Source organism: Arachis hypogaea, chromosome 2, assembly GCF_003086295.3.
Source record: "Arachis hypogaea cultivar Tifrunner chromosome 2, arahy.Tifrunner.gnm2.J5K5, whole genome shotgun sequence".
In the NCBI taxonomy this organism is placed as follows: Eukaryota; Viridiplantae; Streptophyta; class Magnoliopsida; order Fabales; family Fabaceae; genus Arachis; species Arachis hypogaea.
In genome coordinates this window covers 86,419,344-86,442,496 of record NC_092037.1, presented here as the reverse complement: position 1 = coordinate 86,442,496, position 23,153 = coordinate 86,419,344, and the positions used below count along the sequence as shown (strand labels likewise).

Below are 23,153 nucleotides of genomic sequence, written 5' to 3'. Positions count from 1 at the left end.
ATGCTATGAAATTAAAATAGATGTCTAAGAATTTAATTAACACTCTAACCAAGTTAATAATGCATCGGAGGATTAATCTTCTCCGGCCTTATATGGTGCTTGCTTATCCAATATCTTCTCTTGCACTGCTATACTTGGCACCAATCTAGTGATACATTCAAACCACCCCTTTGTAACTTCTAAATCCAACTTAATGCAAGGATTATCATAAAACAACTCCGAATTCAGAAAATGACCAGCTGCATGCAATAGACGATGAAGTTGGTAATTCCATCTGTTGTCAATGATTTTAAAAACTTCAGAATATTTGTTCACATCATTAAAAATATTTTCATGATTCATTCCTTTACCTTCTCTATTGCTTCATATATATAATCCATTGGTGGCTTCTTCTCCCCATCAACAAGTCGAAGCACCTGAATAAGAGGACCCATAATCTTAAGAGTGTACTTGACATGATTCCAAAAGGAGGGCCTAATAACAATCTTTGTTGCCTCCCTCTCCTTTACATTCCTTGACAACTTATTTCTTACTCACTCATCCGAAGTGAACATTCTTCTTAAATTTTCTTTCTCCTCATAAAGGCTTTCCAAAGAGAGAAATGAAGTGAAAAATCGGGCGACTGCATGCCTCACCAATTCTTTGCCATTTGTGAAGTATCTCAACATGGATAAAGTGCTAGAGTGGCTATAAGTGAAGCTAACCAAAGAAATGGCACTTTTTATGGTTTTTTGGATTAATAGTATCTTCCCAATGTCTTCAAGCATCAAATCTAAACAATGGGCAGCACATGGGGTCTAAAACAAATTCGGTCTTTTCTCCATCAGCAACTTACCGGCTAGAACATAGTTGCTCCCGTTGTCAGTTACAACCTGAACAACGTTTTGCTCCCCAATTTCCTCAACAATACCATCAAGAAGCTCAAACATTTTTTCACCCGTCTTCACATAATCAAAGGCATCAATAAACTTCAAAAATATTGTCCCAGCAGGAGAGTTTACAAAAAAATTGATAATGCTCCGTTGTCTTTTATCCGTCCAAGCATCTGACGTAATAAAGCAGCCATACTTTTTTCATTGTTCCTTATGATCCTTCAACAAGTCTTTGGTGTATTCTAACTCCTCATTAAGGAATGTAACCCTTAGAGCATGATAAGTGGGAGCAGGTAAATTAGGACCAAAGCTTCTAACAACCCACACTATTTCTTGAAAACTTTTCAACCTCACTAGATTCAATGGAATCCCAGCTTGGTAGAACCACCGGGCTATGTATCGATGAACTCTACGAACCGCTTCCTTATTAGATGCTTTATTGATATTTTGTTGCTTCAATTTCTCCTTTTTTGTTTCTTGCAATGGCAGTTTTAGGTCTTTTCACAAACAAATCTATTGGACCTCTCATAGAACTTGCACCCCCTCTAGCTGCTGCCATTAGAGTTGGATTTGGAATTTCATCAATTCCTTGAGCATCTTTCTCTGACAATCCAAACCATCTAAATTAAGCTCCCTAGCATTGACACTATGTTCCTCAGTGTTTGCCGGTGTAGAACTTTGTCTTCCTCTATTTTTTTTCTGATTGTAAAACTCCCATAATTCAGTAATAACATTCTTTGGGACCATTTTACATCCAGCAACATTCCCAGGCTTAATCATTAAGTGCTCCTTTGCCCGTGTAATTCTTCCTCTCAATTTTTTTCACAAAAATTACATATGGTGTCATTGATATTTTCTTCTTCCACAGCACTAACATATTTTCACCCTAGATCAATTCTACTGGCACGGACAGCCTGCAGGACGAGCAGCAATTCCAGCATCATGGCCAACAGAAGCAGGGGCAGGGGCAGGGGCAGGGGCATTAGAATTACGAGCTGGTCTAGAAGTTGACATGGTGAACTGAATTGAAAGAAAAAAAATTGGAGGAAGAGAGGTTTATGAGGGAAGAGAAGGAGATAGTGGAGTGAACTGAATGAAAAAAAAGGAATGTATGTACTGTAACTTCTATGAACCAGAAAAAGAGGAAACTGTAGTGATGAGCGGCGGTGACCACCAGCGGCGATGGGTGGCGATGAACGGCGACTGGCGGTGGCGATGGGCGGTGATGAACGGCGACAGGAAGTGGCGAAGATCGGCGGCGACAGGAGGCAAAGAGAAGAGAGAAAGAGAATAGAGATAGAGAGCCATTTTGGACGTTCAGAGAGAGAAAGAGTCATTTTTGAATTGTAGCGGCTGAACTAGGTTACATGTATCATTTAGGGTTTTGCTAATTTACCCAATTATCCTCGGATTTTTTTGAAAAATCCGAAAAAAACCCGCCATTTTCGCCATTTTCATGGCGGTCCGTCATGGCGCCCCCGCAATTGCGGCCAGCTTTTGGCCCGCCGTGAAAACCACGTCGCGGTGGCCTATGTATGGCAGTGAGGCCAAATCCTGCCACGCCATACAGCCATGGCCGCTATCTTAAAACACTGGTACATATATAATACTACATGAAAATCAAAGGGGTTAAAGAAAGGAAAAGGAGATGATAGTGATCAACTTTCTCCTTGTATATATGGTAGGTGCTTAGGGATGTCAACGGGGCAGGGCGGGGACGAGGGATGCCTCCCTACTCCCCATCCCTGTCCTTAGATTTGCTCCCCATTTCCGTCCCCATTCCCCGCCGTGGGAGAATATTGCTCACCCTCTTCATTCTCCATGGAGCCCCATTCTCCGTGGAGACCCCATTCCCCATCAATCTGATAGTTCTAACTAATTATTAATTTTTATATGATTAGAGCTGCAAGTATTCATCATATACAAAAAATGCAAGATTTTATACAAAAGTCTAAATGACACGATGGTGACTTTTTTCGAAATGACGCAATGGGGGATGCAACGACGAGCCAAAGGACAAAGCAGTAGACGAGGTGAGAGATGCAGCATCAGAGAGGAGAATGGACACGATGGCAGAGTTACGAAAAGAAACGCCGCAAATAGAAAGCACGACGCGGTGAGGATGATGGCACGGGGAGGTGTGTCGATGCGATGAGAAGGGAGAGTGGCGAGGGGGTGGCTGCAGAGAGGTTGGATGGAGTATGAACAGCGTTAGGAATCTCTTAATTGAAGAAGGGTTATGAAAATGAAGATTAGGAGTTTTGGGTTTCTATATATGTGTGTGTGTGTGAGAGAAATGATTAAAAAACATATATGAGAAATAAACTATTAAGGATAATTCAGTAAATTTATAAATTTCGGGAAATAGCGGGGACGGGGCGGGGATCCCCGCACTTGCCTCGGGAGAATTTTGTCTCCCATTCCCATCTCTGCGGAAAAAAATTCCCCACAGTCGGATCCATATTCGAGACAGTCCCCGCAGGGATCCCCGTGTCTCGGGGAGTTTAGTGAAAAACTGAGTATGAAGAATAATTGATAGATATGAACATATAAAAAAAGTTAATTAATAATATTGAATGATAAATCATCTAATGCAAAAAGTGTAGTAAAGAGTCACCAAAAATTTTATTTGTTCTTTTTATTTTTTTGAAGATTTTTTTATTATATGGTTAAAATTATAAAATGTATTTTTTCTAGTAATTTTTATAAATTACAAAAAGAGTTATACTTTAGTTAATTAGCTAGTTAAATTATCATAATTTAAGTTAAATTAAGAGTTAACATTAACTGTGATAAGTTAATTTGTTTCATCTAATAATTATTAAACATATTAAAAGAGAATAATTTATTCTTTATTTTAGAGAGAGTCGAGTAAAATTTACATATAAATCCTATATATATATATATATATATATATATATATATATATATATATATATATATATATATATATATATATATATATATATATATATATATATATATATATATATATATAGTAGAACTGACCTAGTACTTACTTTGGGTATATTTTAATTCTTCCTTTGAACCAAAAAAGAATTAGTATTAGTACCAAAGTGTGGTTCAACATGGTGGTTTATCATTCGTTAAGCAAATATTGAATGTCCAAAGTTTCGATCTTCGTCATGGGCATGGTTACTCAAGTCGTGAAGCCAAAAAAAAGGTATATCATATGCTTGTATACGATCTTGGCAGGGTTTGTCCCCATATAGTTAATGATCCACTTCAATGCATCATTCAAACTTTGTGAGGTGAATTCGTCCCTATCTCTAATTACAAAGCATGTAATAGCTTGAACCACCATGTGGGGCATTAGTACTTGCTTGAGTAAATTCTTGACATACAGCAAAGTAGAAAAATAATAACTATGGTGTCTATGTGACAGCATAGACGAACAAGTATTAGACATCAGGATGGTAAACGAACAGCTAGCCGTGGGCCATGTAACATTTAAAACACAGTAATTTTAATCACTATTTTGTTGAGAGTGTGGAATCACTATGAATCCCAGCAGCTAGTAGGTCCTTTATTTATTTATATTTATATTTATTTTTTAAATGTTCGTTTCATATCAAAGGATTTATTATTATTGTTGTGGTTGTTGTTGTTTAGAGTCATGATATATAGTTTTTAAAGTGCAGGATAAGAATATTTTAAACTAAAATTTGAAGCTGGACTAGATTAAATTTAATTTCTAATATTTATATATTAGCCTATTTTTAGTTATATAGAATTTAATTTTAACATATTATCAAAATAAAATTGATAAGATCATTAAATTATTAATACATTAGTATATAATTCAAAGTTTTCATTACTTTAATATATCCTTTAGCATTTTCGTGTTAGATAGATAATTTTAGGAAATTTTCTATTATCGATGGTCAATCTTTTAACTCTTAAGAAATTGGTCTGTTTGTAAAAAGATTTTGCCCTGCTTTGCTCATTTATCAAATTTGTTACGCATCCAAACAATATTGTTATCAAAATTCAATCAAATAGATTTAATACTAACAAAAATTACTCTCTTTAAAAAAAGCATGATTACACGCACACATATCATTCTTTCAACCAAATTATTTATATTCACGCACTACTTTATCATTGTCATCATCATCTTCTTTTTCTTCGCGTTCCTCCTCCTCCTCCTCCTTCTCTTCCTTCGTTTATTGCTGCTTTTATTACAGTAAAAGATGAGGAAAAAGTTTTGAATTGTGCATAACAACGAGTTCAAATGCACCTTAATTCACTCAGAAATGAACTGAAATTATATAATTATTGCAACACAATTAACTTAGAAATGAACCGAATTACATAACAATTGCGACATAATTAACTTAGAAATGTACCGAAATTTATCATAATGATTGCGACACATAAACTCAGTTAAAAAATAAGCACACAAATAAGACTGAATCATGAACAAAAACACATCCAAAATCAATTTTGGATTAGACAACGTCATTATTATGTTTCTTCTTCTTTTTTGTTTGATATTTTTTCTCTTTTTCTTGGTTTTATTTTTCTCAATAGAGTAAATAAAAAAGAATTTTGAGAAAATAAAATAAGAAAGTGAAGATAAAGAAGAAAAAAATAAAAAAGAAGAAAAAACAGTATAAGATGAGGAGAAAGAGTTTTGAATTGTGCAGGACAACGAGTTCAAATGCACCTTAATTCACTCAGAAATGAACCAAAATTACATAATGGATTGCGATACAATTAACTCAGAAATGAACTGAAATTACATAATAATTGCAACACAATTAACTCAGTTCGAAAACAATCACACAAACAAGACTGAATCATGAACAAAAATACATCGAAAATCAATTTTAGATCAGATAACATCATTAACATAGCAAAAATTCAACAATAACAATAACGACGATAACGATAAGGACGATATGTATAAGAAGAAGATGATGATAATAATAACGATGATGATAATGATGGAGGAGGAGAAGAAAAAAGAAGGAGAAAAAGAAATTCAAATGAGAAAAGAAAAAGGATAAGATGGTAGTGATGTTGGTGATTATGATAATGAAAGAAAAAGATAACGAAAAAAAGAAGAAAAAACAACGACAGTAAATATATAAATTTAAAATATTTGATTAAACTTAGTTAGATTTATGACTTAAATATAAAATTTTATTGCTCATTTATAGAATTAATACTCAAATTCATCTTTAAAAAAGTTAATTTAATTTTTAAATTAGCCTCTCAAATTTTTTGTTAACCATCCATAATAATTCATAAAACATATAACTAAAATCAAATCAGTCTCTCTTTTCGATAAATGATAATGTGTCACCCAAAATGAATCTATGCAGAACAGGGGCAAGTGTCCCATTGCATTTTGAAAAATTCCTTAGTAATATATAACAATAATACTTATTTAAATTTATAAATAATGTTACACATCTAAATTTTTTTATTCAAATCTAATTAGGTGGTTTAATATAATAAAAATTAATGATAATTAATATTATTTCAAATTTTATTATTTAATTTAATTAGATTTAATTTATAAAAAGACTTAAATATGTAGTATTATTTTAAATTTATTTTGTTCTTGTCAAAATTTTTTAGATTTGTCATTATATATTATACTAATTGTCATATGACATAATGATATAATAGATTAATATCATGTGTCATAAAATGATTAATTAACTAAGGGTTAATTATAAAAAATACCCTCAAATTATTTAAAAGCTGACAAAAACACACTCGAATTTTACTATCGATAAAAATATTTTTAAATAATTTAAAAATATAATAAAAATATCCAATAGTAAATATATATTTTCAAAAAATACCTTAAAGATTGAATTTTGATGTAATTTTTTATAGATATTATTATAAAAATAAAATATTATTATACTTAAAATGTGGTGATTTTTTGTTCAGTATATATTTTTTAATAATTTTTTTGTTAACAATCAATAATACTTTTAAAAAATCACAAAAACAATATATACTTAACAAAAAATTACCAAATTTTAAGAATAATAATATCTCATTTTTCTAATCTTGCTTGCAAAAAATTGCATCAAGATTCAATCTTTAATGTATTTTTTGAGAAATACATATTTAATGTTAGTCTTTTTGCAAGATTATCTAATATTAAATATGTATTTCTCAAAAAATACATTAGAGATTGAATTTTGATACACTTTTTTTCAAGCATGATTAAAAAAAATGAGATATTATTATCCTTAAAATTTGGTAATTTTTTATTAAATATATATATATTTTTTATAATTTTTTTGTTAACAACTAATATTACTTTTAAAAAATTACAAAAAAATATATACTTAAAAAAAACACCAAATTTTAAAAATAATAATATCTCATTTTTTTAATTATGCTCGCAAAAAATCATATCAAAATTCAATCTTTAAGACAGTTTTTAAAAATATATATTAACTGTTGGATATTTTTATCGTATTTTTAAATTATTTAAAGGTATTTTTGTTAATAATAAAATTTGGGTATATTTTTATGAGCATTTGAATAATTCAAAAATATTTTTGATAGTTAACCCATTACTTAATTATAATTATAAATACGTCAATCAATTATTTTGTAACAAGTGACATTAACTGCAAAAAAAAACAAAGAAAAAATCAATAGTTGATGAGCAATAAATTAAACACCCCGCCAAACAAACAAGATTGCAATGGTTGATGAGCACTCACGTATATATAGTACCTTAACTTTCTCATTCAGACGCAGAATATTTGGTAAGGGGAGGATCAACATTTTTATTCATCAATATCATTATTATTATATTATTATTCTTCTTGTAAACACATAAACACAACTCCTACATCTCCAATGGAAGAACACAACATAATAACAAAAAGGAACAATGTTGTTTCTTCTTCTTCTTCATCTTCATCATCTATGTTGGTATTGATTATTTGTTCTGTTTTGATACATTGGAGCATTGTTCATACTCCACAAGCTGAAGCAGCAAGAGCGTTCTTCGTTTTCGGGGATTCCCTTGTTGACAATGGCAACAACAACTTCTTAGCAACCACAGCTCGTGCTGACTCATACCCTTATGGCATTGACTCTCCTTCTCATAGAGCCTCTGGTCGTTTCTCCAATGGCCTCAACATGCCTGATCTTATCAGTTACGTTCTCATATTAATTTTATATTATCCATTAAACAAATCTTTTATGCTATTTTAATATATGAAGAAGAGTATTTTGGGAAAAAGAAAAATAGCCACTAAGTACCACTCCTATTTTGTCAGAATTGTCTAACTTTTGGATCACCTTATAAGATTTTACAGGTGTCATAAAACCACTCATCTCAAAAATTTAAGTTGATAAGAAAAGACAACATTAATAATTATATTTCTAACAACAGATTTATTTTAAATTTTGAAGTTTAATTACTAGATAGCTTAAACTAGGTACTTTCAGTTCTTGTTTTGTTTTGAAACATTTTAACAGGGTATAAGTTTTTTATGCATAAATGTATGCAGGTGAGAAAATAGGGTCTGAACCCACATTGCCATATTTGAGTCCGGAGCTTGATGGAGAGAGGTTACTTATTGGTGCCAACTTTGCTTCTGCTGGGATAGGAATTCTCAATGACACTGGAATCCAGTTTGTAAGTACTACTCTACAATATTTTTTTAGTGCTTACAATTATTTATTATGAATCATGATACTTGATACATATATATGATTTTACTGATAAATAGCCCTTTTATATTATTAATCTAGAAAAGTTTTTTATAAAAATAATTTTAATATATATATATATATATATATATGAAAAATGTTGGGTGATTAATATTTGTCTCTAACATTTGTCTTATATTTAAATCAATACTAATCATTTTTTTCTATTTTAAATTGTTGACTCCTAATATTTCTACATATTCTCACATGATATATATATATAATCCAGAATTTGATACTGTGCAAGTGTTACAAATTTCAATGAGTAGATATTGTGCCATAAATAGAAAGGTTGCAGACAAAGTTAATAGTAATAAAATATTTCTTTTTTTTTCTCTCAAATTATGACTGCTATAGTACCAAATACCAATGTACCATGAATTGATCAGTATTCACTATTCAGTACTGATATATAGCTGAATTAATTAAGTTCAAGAACTAGTTCCTATATCTAACTAAACCCCCATTTGGTCATCTTTAATTTCCCCATTTTTTTCTGCAAAAATGGTCATTTTAGAAGATTTTTAGTTGATTTTGAATTTGTGTATTACAGATAAACATAATACGAATTAGAGAGCAATTAGAGTACTTTAAGCAGTATCAAAGAAGGGTGGCAGCACTAATTGGAGAGCAAGAAACTGAAGATTTAGTGAACCAAGCATTGGTGCTTATAACATTAGGGGGCAATGATTTTGTGAACAACTATTACTTGGTTCCTTTCTCTGCAAGATCTCGAGAATTTGCTCTTCCTGATTACGTTGTCTTCCTCATTTCTGAGTATCGCAAAATTCTTGAGGTATGCTTGCTTCTCCTTCTATCTATCTATCTAGCTCGAGTAAAATATCTGAATTGATCTCTGAAAAATAATTAATTAGACACCTTAATAATTTATTTGTCTAATAAAATTATTATTTCAGATTTATATAGCATCATTTATTGGATGTCCAAAATCTAAACAAATATTACACTAGAATCCGTACGTATAATTCAAAAAATACACAAGTAGAGTATATATGTAGCACAACAATTCCATAAAAAGGCAAATATTTTTTGTTTTTTTTGTTTTTTTTTTATAATTAAGGCAAATATTTTTTGTTGTAAGTAATTAATATGATAGAGATGTAGGTTTTATAAGGCAATGGATGGGAGTTATAACGGGACAGAAATGGTTGTTGAAACCAGCGGTCATTGGGCCGATTAATATTAAAATTCACATGAATTCCATCGTCAATATTCATCTCCTAATTAAGATACTGAGTAAGCCGTATTGTACGTTCATCAGAGTCAATACTCTCTTTCTTCTTTATACGTACTTGAATTTAAGGCACTTGCTATTATATTGCTGTGTGCTGTAACATTCAAGGTTGGTCAATGCAGAAATTACTTAAAGAAGTGTGCAAGTTTCATAAGCCAATGAATTTTGTGATGCTTGAATATATACTAACATAGAAATGTGTCCCCCCCAACCCCACCCCCATATAGTAGGTAGTATTTATGTGTAGAAGTGTGTTGGCTATATATGGGACGACAGAAAATGAAAGAAAAAGGTGAGAAAATGAGTTCCAATACCTCAAAGAAGGGCAACAAGAGAAGGTAGTTGAACTTATGGTGAAATAATGTTATGACCTTGATATCACATGTAAAATAGAAAAAGGGAGTTGAATATATATATATATATATATGATAATTTTGATGTCACTTCTCACTCAATTTTTTTACCTAATATATTTGTATGTATTTATAAAAAAATGACATTATCAAGATAGGAATGATATTATCATTTTTCTCTCTTTATATATACATATAATTTAGTTAATTTACACTTTAAAAATATATTTTAAGAGTATAATAATAAAAAAATTTAAATTTTTTATATATTCAATATATTAAAAATATTATAAGAAGCTTTTTATTTTTAATAACTTGTAGTAAAATATTTATTTTTATAGTATTTTAAAATGTGTCTTTAAATGATAAGCTAGTAAGATTCATATATACATATAAAATATATCATATATTTCAATATTTGTATATGAAATACATATATTTTTTAATTTATTTTAATATATATTTTATATACGTAACATAGTTGGTTAATATATATACACATTCGTAGAACAAAGAAATTAAAGTATTACAGATGTTGTATTGACAGAGCAACTAACTAATAATTAATAGGGTAGTGCTAGGGAGCGAATGACCTAAGTATACAATGTGTACAATGGGCTAAATCTTTGGTCCATGAATAAAATGAACATCACCCACACTATTCAAAATAACCATCCGAATACCAGGGATAATAAACATCTCATCCTAAAAATTTAAGTTAATTTTGGAGTTCACCAAGGATTGAACCCTTAACCTTTTAGATCTAGAACTCAAATACCATATCATGAACCCACTCACCCCAAAAGCATAACCTGACAGGCCAATGTAACACTAATAGTCATATCTCTAATACTTCCTAAACCTCCATTGTACACATTGTATGCTTAGATTATTAACTCCCTATACTTTTCCTAATTAACAATGTACTAACTAGTGGCTAGTCTTTATTTATTTAACTAACTAAATAATATCTTTAATTAGTCTATATACTTCAAGTCTTTAATTAAAGATTAGTAGGGATGGTAAATGGACTGAAATCTACTTGATCGATTTGTTTAACTCGTCAAAAGAATGAGTTAAATTAGAATTTTGATTTTGTTAAAATAAAAAATTTGGTCTAACTTGTACCGTTTAATTCATAAATTTTGATGAATTTTAATGGGGTAGGACGGGCTAGACTAACGGATCCACCATTTTATTTTTTCTTTAAGGCCTAAAACAAAAATTACCCAAATCCATAAATCTAACTACCCAACCTAGAATAAATAATTCTATCCATAAACACAATTCACTCCCATAAACTTCTTCACTCACTCCTAACTCCACTACTCACAAAGTTTATATTTGAAATATTTGTTTATTTTACTTAAATTATAACTTGGATAATGTTTCATTGATTAGAAAATTAAATGATGTTTAATTAAATATTTTAGATAATATTTATTTTAATTTGAACAATGCTTAATTATTTTGTTCAAAAAATTTAGCTAAAGATTAAATTTATAAAAATTTAGAATTATATAAATTTAGAAATTATAAGTATATTAAAATGTTCGCAAAATTCTATTTTTTTAATATTTAATTGTTTAGTAATTAAAAAAAAGTGAAAAAAATAAGTAGGATTAATCTGCTGACCCACCAATTCACCGTTAGATAGAACGAGATAAAGATTTAGGATCGCCTCACTAAATGAGGCGAAGCAAGCTAGTCGATAGGCTAATCCCACCCGCTTGCCACTCTTAAAGACTAGTCTCTTGTTTTAATTTTGAAAATAAATAACTGACAAAAAAAATATTTAATATTTCTTTTAGTCAGAACTAAGATTTTGAAAATCGAACCGATTATTGAACTATTTTAATTACTTATTTATTGGTTCAATCAGTTCTAATCGAAAAAATTATTTTATAATAAAATAATAAATAAAATATAAATAAACACACTAAAATATAATTATAGTCTAATATAAACTTTAAAATATCATCTAAATTAAAAGTATTACATAAACCACAATGTTATGATCTCATTCAAGTACAAACTCAAAAGTCAAATAACAAAAACAATCAGTCAAACATAAAATGCCAATATCCAAGTTTGTCATCAATCATCAAAATTCGCCATAACTTTCTGCAAATTTGCTTCTTTGAGATCATCACATTCATTTTTACTATTTGGACCAGAAAAATCAAGTGGTACAGCATAAAATGCACTACTACTACTACCACTGTCACCACCACCACTTTGATCTAAATCAACATCAATATCGTCTAACGAAATATATAACACATTATTAATAAATTAAAGATTAAAGTTATTGTAATAAATGATCAGAAAATAAACTATAATATTCACAAAGTAAGTCTTCAATATTACTAGGAAGATCAAGCTCTTTTTCAACAACTTCTTCCGTCACCCAAAAATAAACTAAATTGATACTTTCATAATCAATTGGATCATATTACACCTTTTGCTTTCTTTAATTTTTTGTCTTTTCTTCCTAACAAAAACTTATCAGCCAAATTATTCTTTGCATTATTATTCCTAGGTGTTTTTTGGTTGATACTCTCATCTATATACCCAAAAATTACCAGCAATTCAATTACAATATCACAACAACTCACAACAAGATTCACAGATTAACTAAAAATGATTATTCAAAATTATTCAACCCAATAACGATAACAAGATTCACAGAAAACTAACAACAATTATTCAATAATTATTCAACCCAATAACAACAGTAATGTTCACGGATTAATTAACAATTATTCAACTCAATAACAACAGCAAAATTCACAGATTAATTAACAACAATTATTGAATAATTATTCAACCAAAAAACAAGTTCACAGATTAACTAACAACAATTATTCAACAATTATTTTTTAAAAAATACTTAGAAACTAGAAGCCTAGAACAGAACAGAATAAATTAGCAGACTGAATAAGAGGGGGACAAGGGCGCAACCGAAGGACTGACTAATGGAATAGAGCTGGCGCCGGCAATAGTAAAACAGAGCTGCGGTACGGAAGCAAAAGGCGAGATCAGGGACGATGCTTTTGACGAGATCGGCGGCGGTGCTTTTGAAGCTCTAACGGTAGCTGCATGATGGAGGGGAAGGAAGTCGCAAACGGTGGCTTCGAAGCTCCAAGTTGCGACGGCAACGGGAGCAGGCTGGCAGATGAACGGAAGTGAGAGAATGAGTTCGATGACGATAAAAGGAAGGAGGAGCTTGAGTTCGAGGATGACGAGAGGAAGTGCTGGGCGTTTAGCCGTTGTAGAGTTAGGAATGGGTAATGATTAGGGCTCTTTAATCCAAACGGCGCCGTTTTCGCAAAAATTTAAAAAATCGGTCGAATTCTAGTTCAGTTTGATCAACCGGTTTTTAACCAATTTGATGGTTCAATACTGATTTTCAAATTTTCAGTTTTGACACACTACAAGAAAATAGAGTTATTTTGACACTTTATTTTTTAACACCATAATTAAATGTCAAAATTAATATATATTTTTGACAAATATCACAAATGTCAAATTTTTTATATTTTCTTGACAAAAAATTTGACCGTAGAAAATTACTCCTTAATTTTGACACTCATTTATTTTCAATTTACTCTACTATTTTTTCCTTCTTTGGGCTCTGTTAATTTTGACATCACACTGCTCTCAGTTTAGGATTATACTACTCATTCTTTATCTTCAAAATCTCAATTTATTCTTTAGTTTCAAGATCACATCTCATTCTTTGTTAAAATTTTTTGTTGAGAATATCTTATAGTCAATAAGTGTCAAAATAAATAGTATTTTTGACAATTAATAAATATCACAGAAAATATGTTCTCAAAATTTTCTAACAAATTATTTTTGACAGCCAATATTTATCAAAATAAGATTTAAATTTTTTTTACAATCGCTTATATGTTAAAAATACTATTTTTGACAAACTTTTATTAACATATTTTCATAGTTAAAATAGTGTCAAAATTTATTTTTTTGACAAATGTTAATTTTCTTTTATACATTATAACCCTAAAAAATAATCTATATTGTTGTAGTGACATCTATCCAAACTGTTATTTCCATCGATTTGCAGTTTGACCAGTCGGTTCAAACCAATTTTTAAAACCTTGGTCAGTAGATTAAATTATTATAATAATTGATGACACATCTCATGCGTTATCATGCTACGTGAATATGTCAATTGTCATTGAATAATGGACAAGTTAAATGAATCAGTTAACAGTAAAAAACTCAATTACTCAAGTATCAAGTTAATTATTTAACAATAAAAAATCAGTTTAAATAATCTAAAATTATTTTATTAAATATTCATTAATTATAGTTAAAATAATTATATAATTTTAAATATATTAAATATAAAATTATAAATATTAAATTAAATAAAATAATTTTAATTATTATCTCTCTAATATTATCGATAATTATTCTAATTTACAAAAGTTAGCACGAAATTAACTATGAGGTGAAAACTCAAGAACTGAATTGATTATTATTTCTAGGTTGGAATACCTGTGATTGTATTGAGAGAAAAAAAAGTTTAGTTGTTGCATTGTAAGTTGTAATGTTGAGTGAAATAGATGAATTTGTGCAGAGCCTGTATGAATTGGGAGCAAGAAGGGTTCTGGTGACAGGAACAGGGCCATTAGGATGTGTTCCTGCAGAATTGGCCCTTCACAGTAGAAATGGAGAATGTGCGGTTCAACTTCAAGCCGCTGTTAACTTGTTCAACCCTCAATTGGTCCAATTGATCAACCAACTCAACTCTCAAATTGGATCCAATGTTTTTATTTCTGCAAATGCCTTCACTATGCACTTGGATTTCGTTAATAATCCACAGGAATACGGTATGTGTGTGTGTTTCTTAACCAATCATGTGGTTTTATTGCTTATCTTCTTGATAATTTAATTTAATTAATTTGCAAAATTGTCTTAGATAATTTAATCCAAATTCCAATAGTTCAAATAGGATTAAAGGCAAAATAAAAATTTTCAAAATAATTTAAGAGTGACATACTTGACATATATTGCATTTGCCATGCTAAGCTTACATAGAAATTTTTATGGGAGAATTTCTTGTGAAAAAATTAAGAAGATAATTTTCATGTCTAAAATTAAACAAGAATTTGGCCAAAAAATAAATAAAAACCAAGAGTTTCCCTCCCAAATATATAACTAGATTAGGATCAAACATTTTTAAAGTAAAAAAGTTAACAAAACAATAAAATAAGTCTAATAATGATCTTTGAATTAAAATAGTAAAATTTATATGTAATAAAAATTATAAATTCACTAATAATTAGTTTTTTATTTTATTATTTTATAATTCTTTTCACTCTAGAGATTTTTTACAATTAGGTTAAATTGGCATGAGAAATCTATCAAACGAAAATAAGAGGAAGGAAAATATAGGGAAAGGAAACGGGTGAAAAGTCAAGTTTTCCATTGTTTGGCTTATCAAAGAAAATGAAGAGGAAAAGAAAAAAGTGGAGTGGGGTCCACGAAAAAATTTTCTCTTGGGCTGGGAGATGAAAACTAACAAGAAAGAGAAAATAATGATATAATTACAAATTTACTCTCTATTTAATAAAAAGATTAAAATATTTTATTTTATTTTTTTTACATTTGAAAATCATCTCTTGTACTCTTCTTAATTTTACAGCACTATCAAACTTCATTTTTTTCTTAAATATAATTTAAGAGATTAATAATATAATTTATGAATAATTATTTACTTGTAAAATTATTTACTTGTAAAATTAATATATTATAATTTATATATAATATAAGTAAGGATATTAATGTAATTTTATTCTAACATAATTTTCTTTCTTCTCACTTTTCTTTTAATCCAAACAAAAGAACATTTTTTCTCTATCTTCTTTCCATCCATTTTCTCTTAATCCAAAGAACATACAAATAACTCTACTTTTCTTTCAATTTTCTTTCCTTTTATTTTCTTTCCTTCCATTTTCTTCCTTATATCCAATCAAAGCCTGAGTGACCCATGCATGCATTGTGTCTCAGTACAGTGAAGCCAGAATTAATGGCATGCCAGTCACTTAATATGCATGGTTATTCGCTTTGGCTTTTCACATATACAACAGATATAACTTTTTTATTTTTATGTGATCTCTATATACAGTATTTATTTAATACTCCTTCTCAATTCTCACCACATTATTAAATGAAAAATAAGATGTTTATAGAATGGGTGCGTAAGGCATATCAAAAATGCTATCTGCAGTTCTGCACATAAAAATTAGTCATAGCATATTTGTATATGAATATCAGTGTTTTAAAAATCAAATTGAAAAATGAGAATTAGTATGATTAATTAAGAACTAATCACTAAATTCTTTTGGTTTAAAATAAAAGTAATAAACCGAATAAAAAAATAGGTCAAACAATCGATTGCTGTATTTTTTAACGGTCAACTATTTTAAAATAATAAAACATAAAAGATTATTTTTAAAAAATATATATTTTATGTATAAATATATTATTTTATTATATCTGATTTAATTTTAGATAAATTCAGGATTAAAATTCGGTTGAATTTTTAATTCTATCGGTTCAATCACTAACTCAGTTTTTAAAATTTTAATAAATATATAATTTTAACTTATTTTTAATGTATATTTTATATTTCGATGTATATTTTATACTGATAATTAATTTTGATGGATATCCAATTAATATAGTTGATCCCATATATAGTGACTCACTTTTTTATCTATTATTTAATGTGTGCAGGATTTGTAACATCAAAAGTAGCATGTTGTGGTCAAGGAGCATACAATGGAATAGGGCTATGCACACCAGCTTCAAACTTGTGTCCAAACAGAGACCTCTTTGCATTTTGGGATCCCTTCCATCCCTCTGAGAAAGCTAATAGATTGATCGTAGACAAATTCATGACTGGATCCACTGAATACATGAGCCCCATGAACCTTAGCACAATTATGGAGTTAGATTCTAGGATCTAATTATTAATAAATAATAATCAATGCCTTAATTTATGTGGGTTCGTTAGGGAGAGTAAAGTTCAATTTTGTATTGTGATTATAAGTATGATTTAGTTTAGTTTCTTATTTTTTCAAAACAGTTAATTTAGTCATTGAGATTACATTTCTTGATTCAATTTAATTTTTGTGGAGTTTCATGAAATTGAATTGAATTATATAAGAAAGTGTAGTTTCATAGACTAAATTAATAAAAAAATACTAACTAAATTAAGTCATACTTATAATCTTGAGAACAAATTTGAATATCTATTCCTTCCTTTTGTCGTGTTTTGAGTCTTCATAATGCGAAATACATTGCATTATTGTTGGATGTTGAAGCCTTTATAGTTAACTAGGATCAATTGAGTCTATAGTTGTTATAGCAATCTCGTGGGTGTGACCTAATAGTTCAATATTATCTTGTTCTTTAACCAATATGTTTGAAGTTTTTATTTTTTTTCAAATGAATTTGACAATTTTAAATTTTAGGTATTTAATTACAAACTCACGCACAACTATACACGTACAATTTTATAGATTCTTATATTCTATTATATAGGCTAAACTCATATTTCAAACCCTTTTTTTAACAAAAGAGCTCAACACAACACCGTGGAGCGATAATAAACTAACAAACAAAAGAACATGTAAAGACAAAGAACAGAAAAATTCTCTAGTATCATCTCCTGTATTACCATCAACAACAAAAGGGATCCAAACTACTCCATTTTCTATAGCTGATTATAGATTTATGAAACACCTCATATGCACTCCCTTCCGTATTATCGAATATCTGCCGGTTCTTCTCTAGCCAAACATTCCAAATAACCGAGAAAAAACATATGAGCCACTTGTTGCACTCTCACTTCCTGTTAGCAACACCCGTCCAGCTCTCAAAATGTTCCTTTAGTGAGTTCGGGATAGTCCATAATCTTCCAAAATCAAATAGCCATTGACACCACACCTGCCAAGTAAACTCATAGCCTAGAAACAAGTGGTGAATATATTCAACATTTTTTTTACACAACACGCATATGTTGTCAACCTGTCTAATAATTCCCAGTCTCTGCAGTCTTTCTTTGGTATTCACTCTCCCTATCAAAGTAAACCAAATAAACAATTTCACATGTGGCGGAACCAAACCTTTTCAAATAGTTCTAGTGAAGCTATAGTTGGTTATTTCCTCCGGGATGAATTCTGACTGCATCACTTGCACAAAGGAGTTAGTTGAAAAAATACCTTCCTTGTCATACTTCCAAACAACTCTATCCTGCTTATCATGTGCTAGTTTAATAGGCCTTAAAGTTTCATGTAATTGATCTACTAGTTCCAACTCCCATTGGTATAACTCTCGCCTCCTCTGGAAGTTCCAAATTCACTCTAACCCATCCCAAAACCCACAATCTCCTATGACAGATCCTTTCTGGTTTGAAATAGAGAAAAGTCTCAGAAAACTCATCTTTAATGAGCCACTTTGTAGCCAAACATCTTGTCAGAATCGTGTCCTCCTTCTGTCACCCACCTCCATAGATAATCCTGCAATCATCTTATCTCTCACATTACTATCCTTGACCTGCAGCTGGCAGATATCCTTCCATGGACCCCCTTTAGTAGGTAGAGTCTGAGCCGATAACATCACATTGGGGTTCAAGTCATAACAAGAGCATACGACCTTCTTCCATAATAGACACTCCTCTTTTGAAAACTGCCACCACCACTTGAATAGAAGTGTAGTGTTTCTAACCACTGCATCACCCACCCCAACCCACCCACCTTTTTAGGGGCTTGAACCATCTCCCACTTGACTAGCGCCACACCATTCCTACCTTCCTCCTTGCTCCATAAGAATCTCCTCTGCAGCGATATCAACTTTTCTGTCACTGCCTTCGGCATCTTATACAGACTCAGGTAGTACAATGGCAAGCTATTTAACACAGATTTAATAAGGACAAGCTTACCCACTTTGTTGAGTGATTTTGCCTTCCACAAGCTGAGCTTCTCCTCAACCTTGTCAATTATCAGTCTCCAAGTCTTGACTAGTCTTGGATTTGCTCCTAAAGAAATGCCAAGATATTTTACTGGAAGACTGGCCTCCTTACACCCCCAATAAGTTGCATATGTTGGAAGTCCACTGTTGTTCGCAATTGATTGGGATTAAACTTGATTTATCAAAGATAATAGTTAACCTTGACATCATCTCAAAGCACCTTAGCAACCTGGCATAGTTTCTGATGGTTTTCTCCTCTGGTGGACAGAACAATATAGTGTCATCTGCAAACTGTAGATGTGATAACTCTATATTGTCCTTTCCAATCAGTAGTGGCAAAATACTTTTGTTCCTGACTACCTCACCTACCATCCTATGCAACACATCAACAACCAGAACAAACAGAAATGGAGATAGCGGATCACCTTGTCTCAAGCCTCTCTCCATCTTAAAAGGTTTAGATGGTGAGCTATTTATCAGGATCGACATAGACACTGTACCAACACACTCCTTCACCCATGCTCTCCATCTCCTACCAAAGCCCATCTTCTGTAGCTCAATATCCACAAAGCTTCATTTGACCCGGTCATAAGCCTTCTGGAAGTCTAATTTAATAATTGCCGCTTTCTTCTTCCTATTCTTTAACCAGTGCACTGTCTCACATGCAATAAGAGTCCCATCATGTATTTTTCGTCCCTTCACAAAAGCGCTCTGAGTCTCCCCTACTAGACCTGACATGACAGATCTCATCCTCCTAACAATCACTTTGGAGATTACTTTATATACACAACCTACCATACTGATCGGCCGAAGGTCCTTGATCTCCTTAGCTCCGGTGAACTTAGGTGCTAGGTCAGATGGCAACCGTGACGATTGAAAGAAATCTAGAACAGCTGTCATGAACTCTACACCAATCTCGTCCCAGCATTTCTTAATGAAGTTCATATTATACCCATCACTCCCTGGAGCCTTAGATGATTCACAATCCTAAACAGCTTCTCTAATCTCCTCAATTAGTCGGTATTCTCTCCAAAGCTGCTGAGTCCTCTTCAGCGATCTAATTTACTAGTCCGTCTCTAAAACCCACTAATGGTGATCTCTCTTGGTGATACAGATTTTTATAAAAATCTCTGATAGCAATTTTGAACCAAGCTTGATTCCTTATCAACCTTCCATTAATTACCAGAGGATCAAGTCTATTGTTCCTTCTTCTTGCTGACGCCAAGTTATTGAAGTACCTAGTGTTCTTATCCATATCTTTCGCATGCCTGGAATGCGACATCTGCTTCCAGTGTATTTTTTTCTGACATACCACTGCTTGCAACAACTTACTAGAGCCTTCCTTTTAGCCTCTGATGTACCATCATAAACTCCATTTCCTGCCAAATCATCTATCTTCCTGACCTCCTCCTCAAAGCGCTGAATTTTCTTATCAATGTCACCGAAATTGTCCTTATGCCATCTTCCCAAAGGGACCCTGAGAGCCTTCAACTTCTCTGTGAACTGTACTTCACCAAGGTTCCTCCATTCTTCCCTAAGCATTCTTAGGAAACCGTCATGTGTAAACCAGGAATCTAAGCTACGAAAAGGTCGTGGACCACATCTGGATGTGGTATCCTCCACTATAATTGGACAGTGATCTGACAGGCCTCGCGGCCCCCCTTTTAACCAAATTTTTGGGAACTCCTCCATCCATTCTACACTCACTAGGACTCTATCAATGTGACTGCACGAGCGGCCTCTAAACCATGTAAACTTACGATCATTCAACAGTAGATCAACTAACTCCATTTTTTGTATCCAACTCTTAAATTCTTCTGCAGATCCTGTTAATCTGTCCTGTCCTTTCCTCTCTTCAACCTGTATAACCTCATTGAAATCCCCCGTGTAGCATATCGGTACTTGACATAAACTAGCTATAAAGCTCAGTTCTTCCCACACAGCAAGTTTTTCCACTATAGTATGAGTACCGTATACCAAACAGAACGCATAAGAAAAATTATTTTTTAATAGGATTCCTTCAACACATAACCATCTCTCACCTTTGTAGCAATTATTCATTCGAAACAGCATGATATCCCACATTAACACCAATCCCCCGGATATGCCTTCCAAACCTACATACTCCCACCCCACAGCATCGCTCCCCCAAATACGTACTACATCAAACTTAGTCACAACTTGCATTTTCGACTCAACCAAACCTAACATATTCAATTTTTGTTTTCTTTTTAGATTTTTCACCATACTCAACTTGCCAATCCCCCCTAATCCTCTAACATTCCAAGAGCCAAAAATTATTTTAAGCCTTTTGTACACACCTTTTTGAGTTTTTTCGGTCTGGATCTTTGTGCCTTTTCTTTCTGCTTAGCCAACCTCCTCTTCTGGGCAAGCGCTTCATTCTGTTCTTGTAGAATCGCCATTATATTTGTCATCTTCATCGCATTTCACTGCTTCGGACTCAACTGCCAGATCCCATGCTCTTTTATTTTTGATCATTTATTCCTCTCTTTCCATTGCCTTACTGCCACTGAGGCTCTGGTACCTGCTTCCAACATCCACCCCTGCCCCATTATCGCCACTGCCTTCCTCAAGTCTGCTAGCAGCCAGAGGCATAGCGTCTTCTGAGGCATTGTCACAGTCTTCACTGATCTCATTCCGGCCGCCTACAGCGTCCTTTCCCGGTGCTGAACTTGCCTCGTCCATCTTTCCCTCGAACCTGTCTTCCCTGGAGGAGCCGAAACCCATCATCACCGGCGAGGGAATCATGGAAGGTGTAGTAAGGTGGCCCGTTAATTCCATGTCAGCCGTACGGTGCCCAGACACGACACCTGCAGCGTCGCCCTCAGCCCGTCGACGTTCTTGCTCGCCGGCTCGTGCTCCGCCCTTGACTCGCAGTTCAGCCCCGCCGCTAGCCCCCTGGTTCTCTACTTCAAGACGAATGTAACTAGTGGCGCTCGACCCAAGAACCGGACAGCACCCGTTGGGATAGAGCCCTACTCGACCCGGCCGCTTGATCAACCCGTCCGTGTCCTCCTCAGTATCTTCTGGGCCTGCGGTTAATGAGGGATAGCCCAATTTCCTTCCTTCATCCCTTGTGTCATCCGTTAGCTTATTGGGCCAACCCTTGAGTCTGCATAAAAATCAACAAATCTGCTATGTGTGACAAACCTACTTGCAAGATATTTGAAATTTAAATTTTGTTTTAGGTATAGAAAGTATTTAATGGCCAACCATTTGCTTATGTAAAAAATTTCAAGAAAATAATTAGTTACTAATATATTTGACCACGGTTCTTACTTAACCAAAAAATAGTTGTTGTCTTACCGTTATTGTTAGAATTTAGAGACAACTATTTTAAAATGTAATCTATATATGTATATCGAGTGCCTAATTCCTTTATATTGAGATCATATATACAATAACAAACTACTTAAAAGTTAGTGGCATGCTCCGGAGCCTTTGATGTTGGTGAGGGGTGGCTTGAGGGGCCTTAATGTGTTGTTAAGTATGGAACACCAAGGATGGGTGAAAGAAGAAAGAGAAAGGAAAGAGGCGAGAGTATCACAGTACACATAAAAAAATTAGGATGGATAAAAGTACATATTAAAAATTATTTTTAATGAATAAAATGTCATATTTTTAGTAAGGATTTGATATTTATGAATCTTTATATTTATTTTTGTTATCAAAAATAATATTTAAAGTGTATTTTGATATTTACAAATCTTGATGTGTACTTTTGACTATTTTAAATTTTTTTATATGTATTTTTGTCTACTTACTTAATTGTAGCTGTTTGTTTTCTAAAAACAAAAAATATCTTTTTATTTTTAAAATTTTTAAGAATTTTGAAAATGTTGTTGAAATTTGTTTTTACATGGGACTAGAGACCAATAGTCTAAAACCTTAATGAGTCTACTTAATTATCACATTCAGTCC

General features: G+C 31.9%; 2 protein-coding genes across 2 annotated transcripts; one reads left to right on the top strand and one right to left on the bottom strand.

Moving 5' to 3' along the window:
* The first annotated feature begins 7,627 nt into the window (after positions 1-7,627).
* LOC112748992 (GDSL esterase/lipase At5g33370) lies at positions 7,628-17,659 on the top strand. Its single transcript, XM_025797255.3, has 5 exons — positions 7,628-8,034; positions 8,393-8,520; positions 9,148-9,390; positions 14,812-15,064; positions 16,974-17,659. Exons 1-5 carry the CDS (start codon positions 7,734-7,736, stop codon positions 17,204-17,206), a joined length of 1,158 nt encoding a protein of 385 aa, XP_025653040.1. The 5' UTR covers positions 7,628-7,733; the 3' UTR covers positions 17,207-17,659.
* Positions 17,660-19,784: 2,125 nt separating this feature from the next.
* Positions 19,785-21,398, bottom strand: LOC140177187 (uncharacterized). The gene is made up of 3 exons (XM_072210078.1): positions 21,254-21,398; positions 20,450-21,166; positions 19,785-20,173 (listed from the first exon to the last, which is right to left on the bottom strand). The coding sequence occupies exons 1-3, from the start codon at positions 21,396-21,398 to the stop codon at positions 19,785-19,787; spliced, it is 1,251 nt and encodes a 416-aa protein (XP_072066179.1).
* Between the last annotated feature and the right edge of the window lie 1,755 nt (positions 21,399-23,153).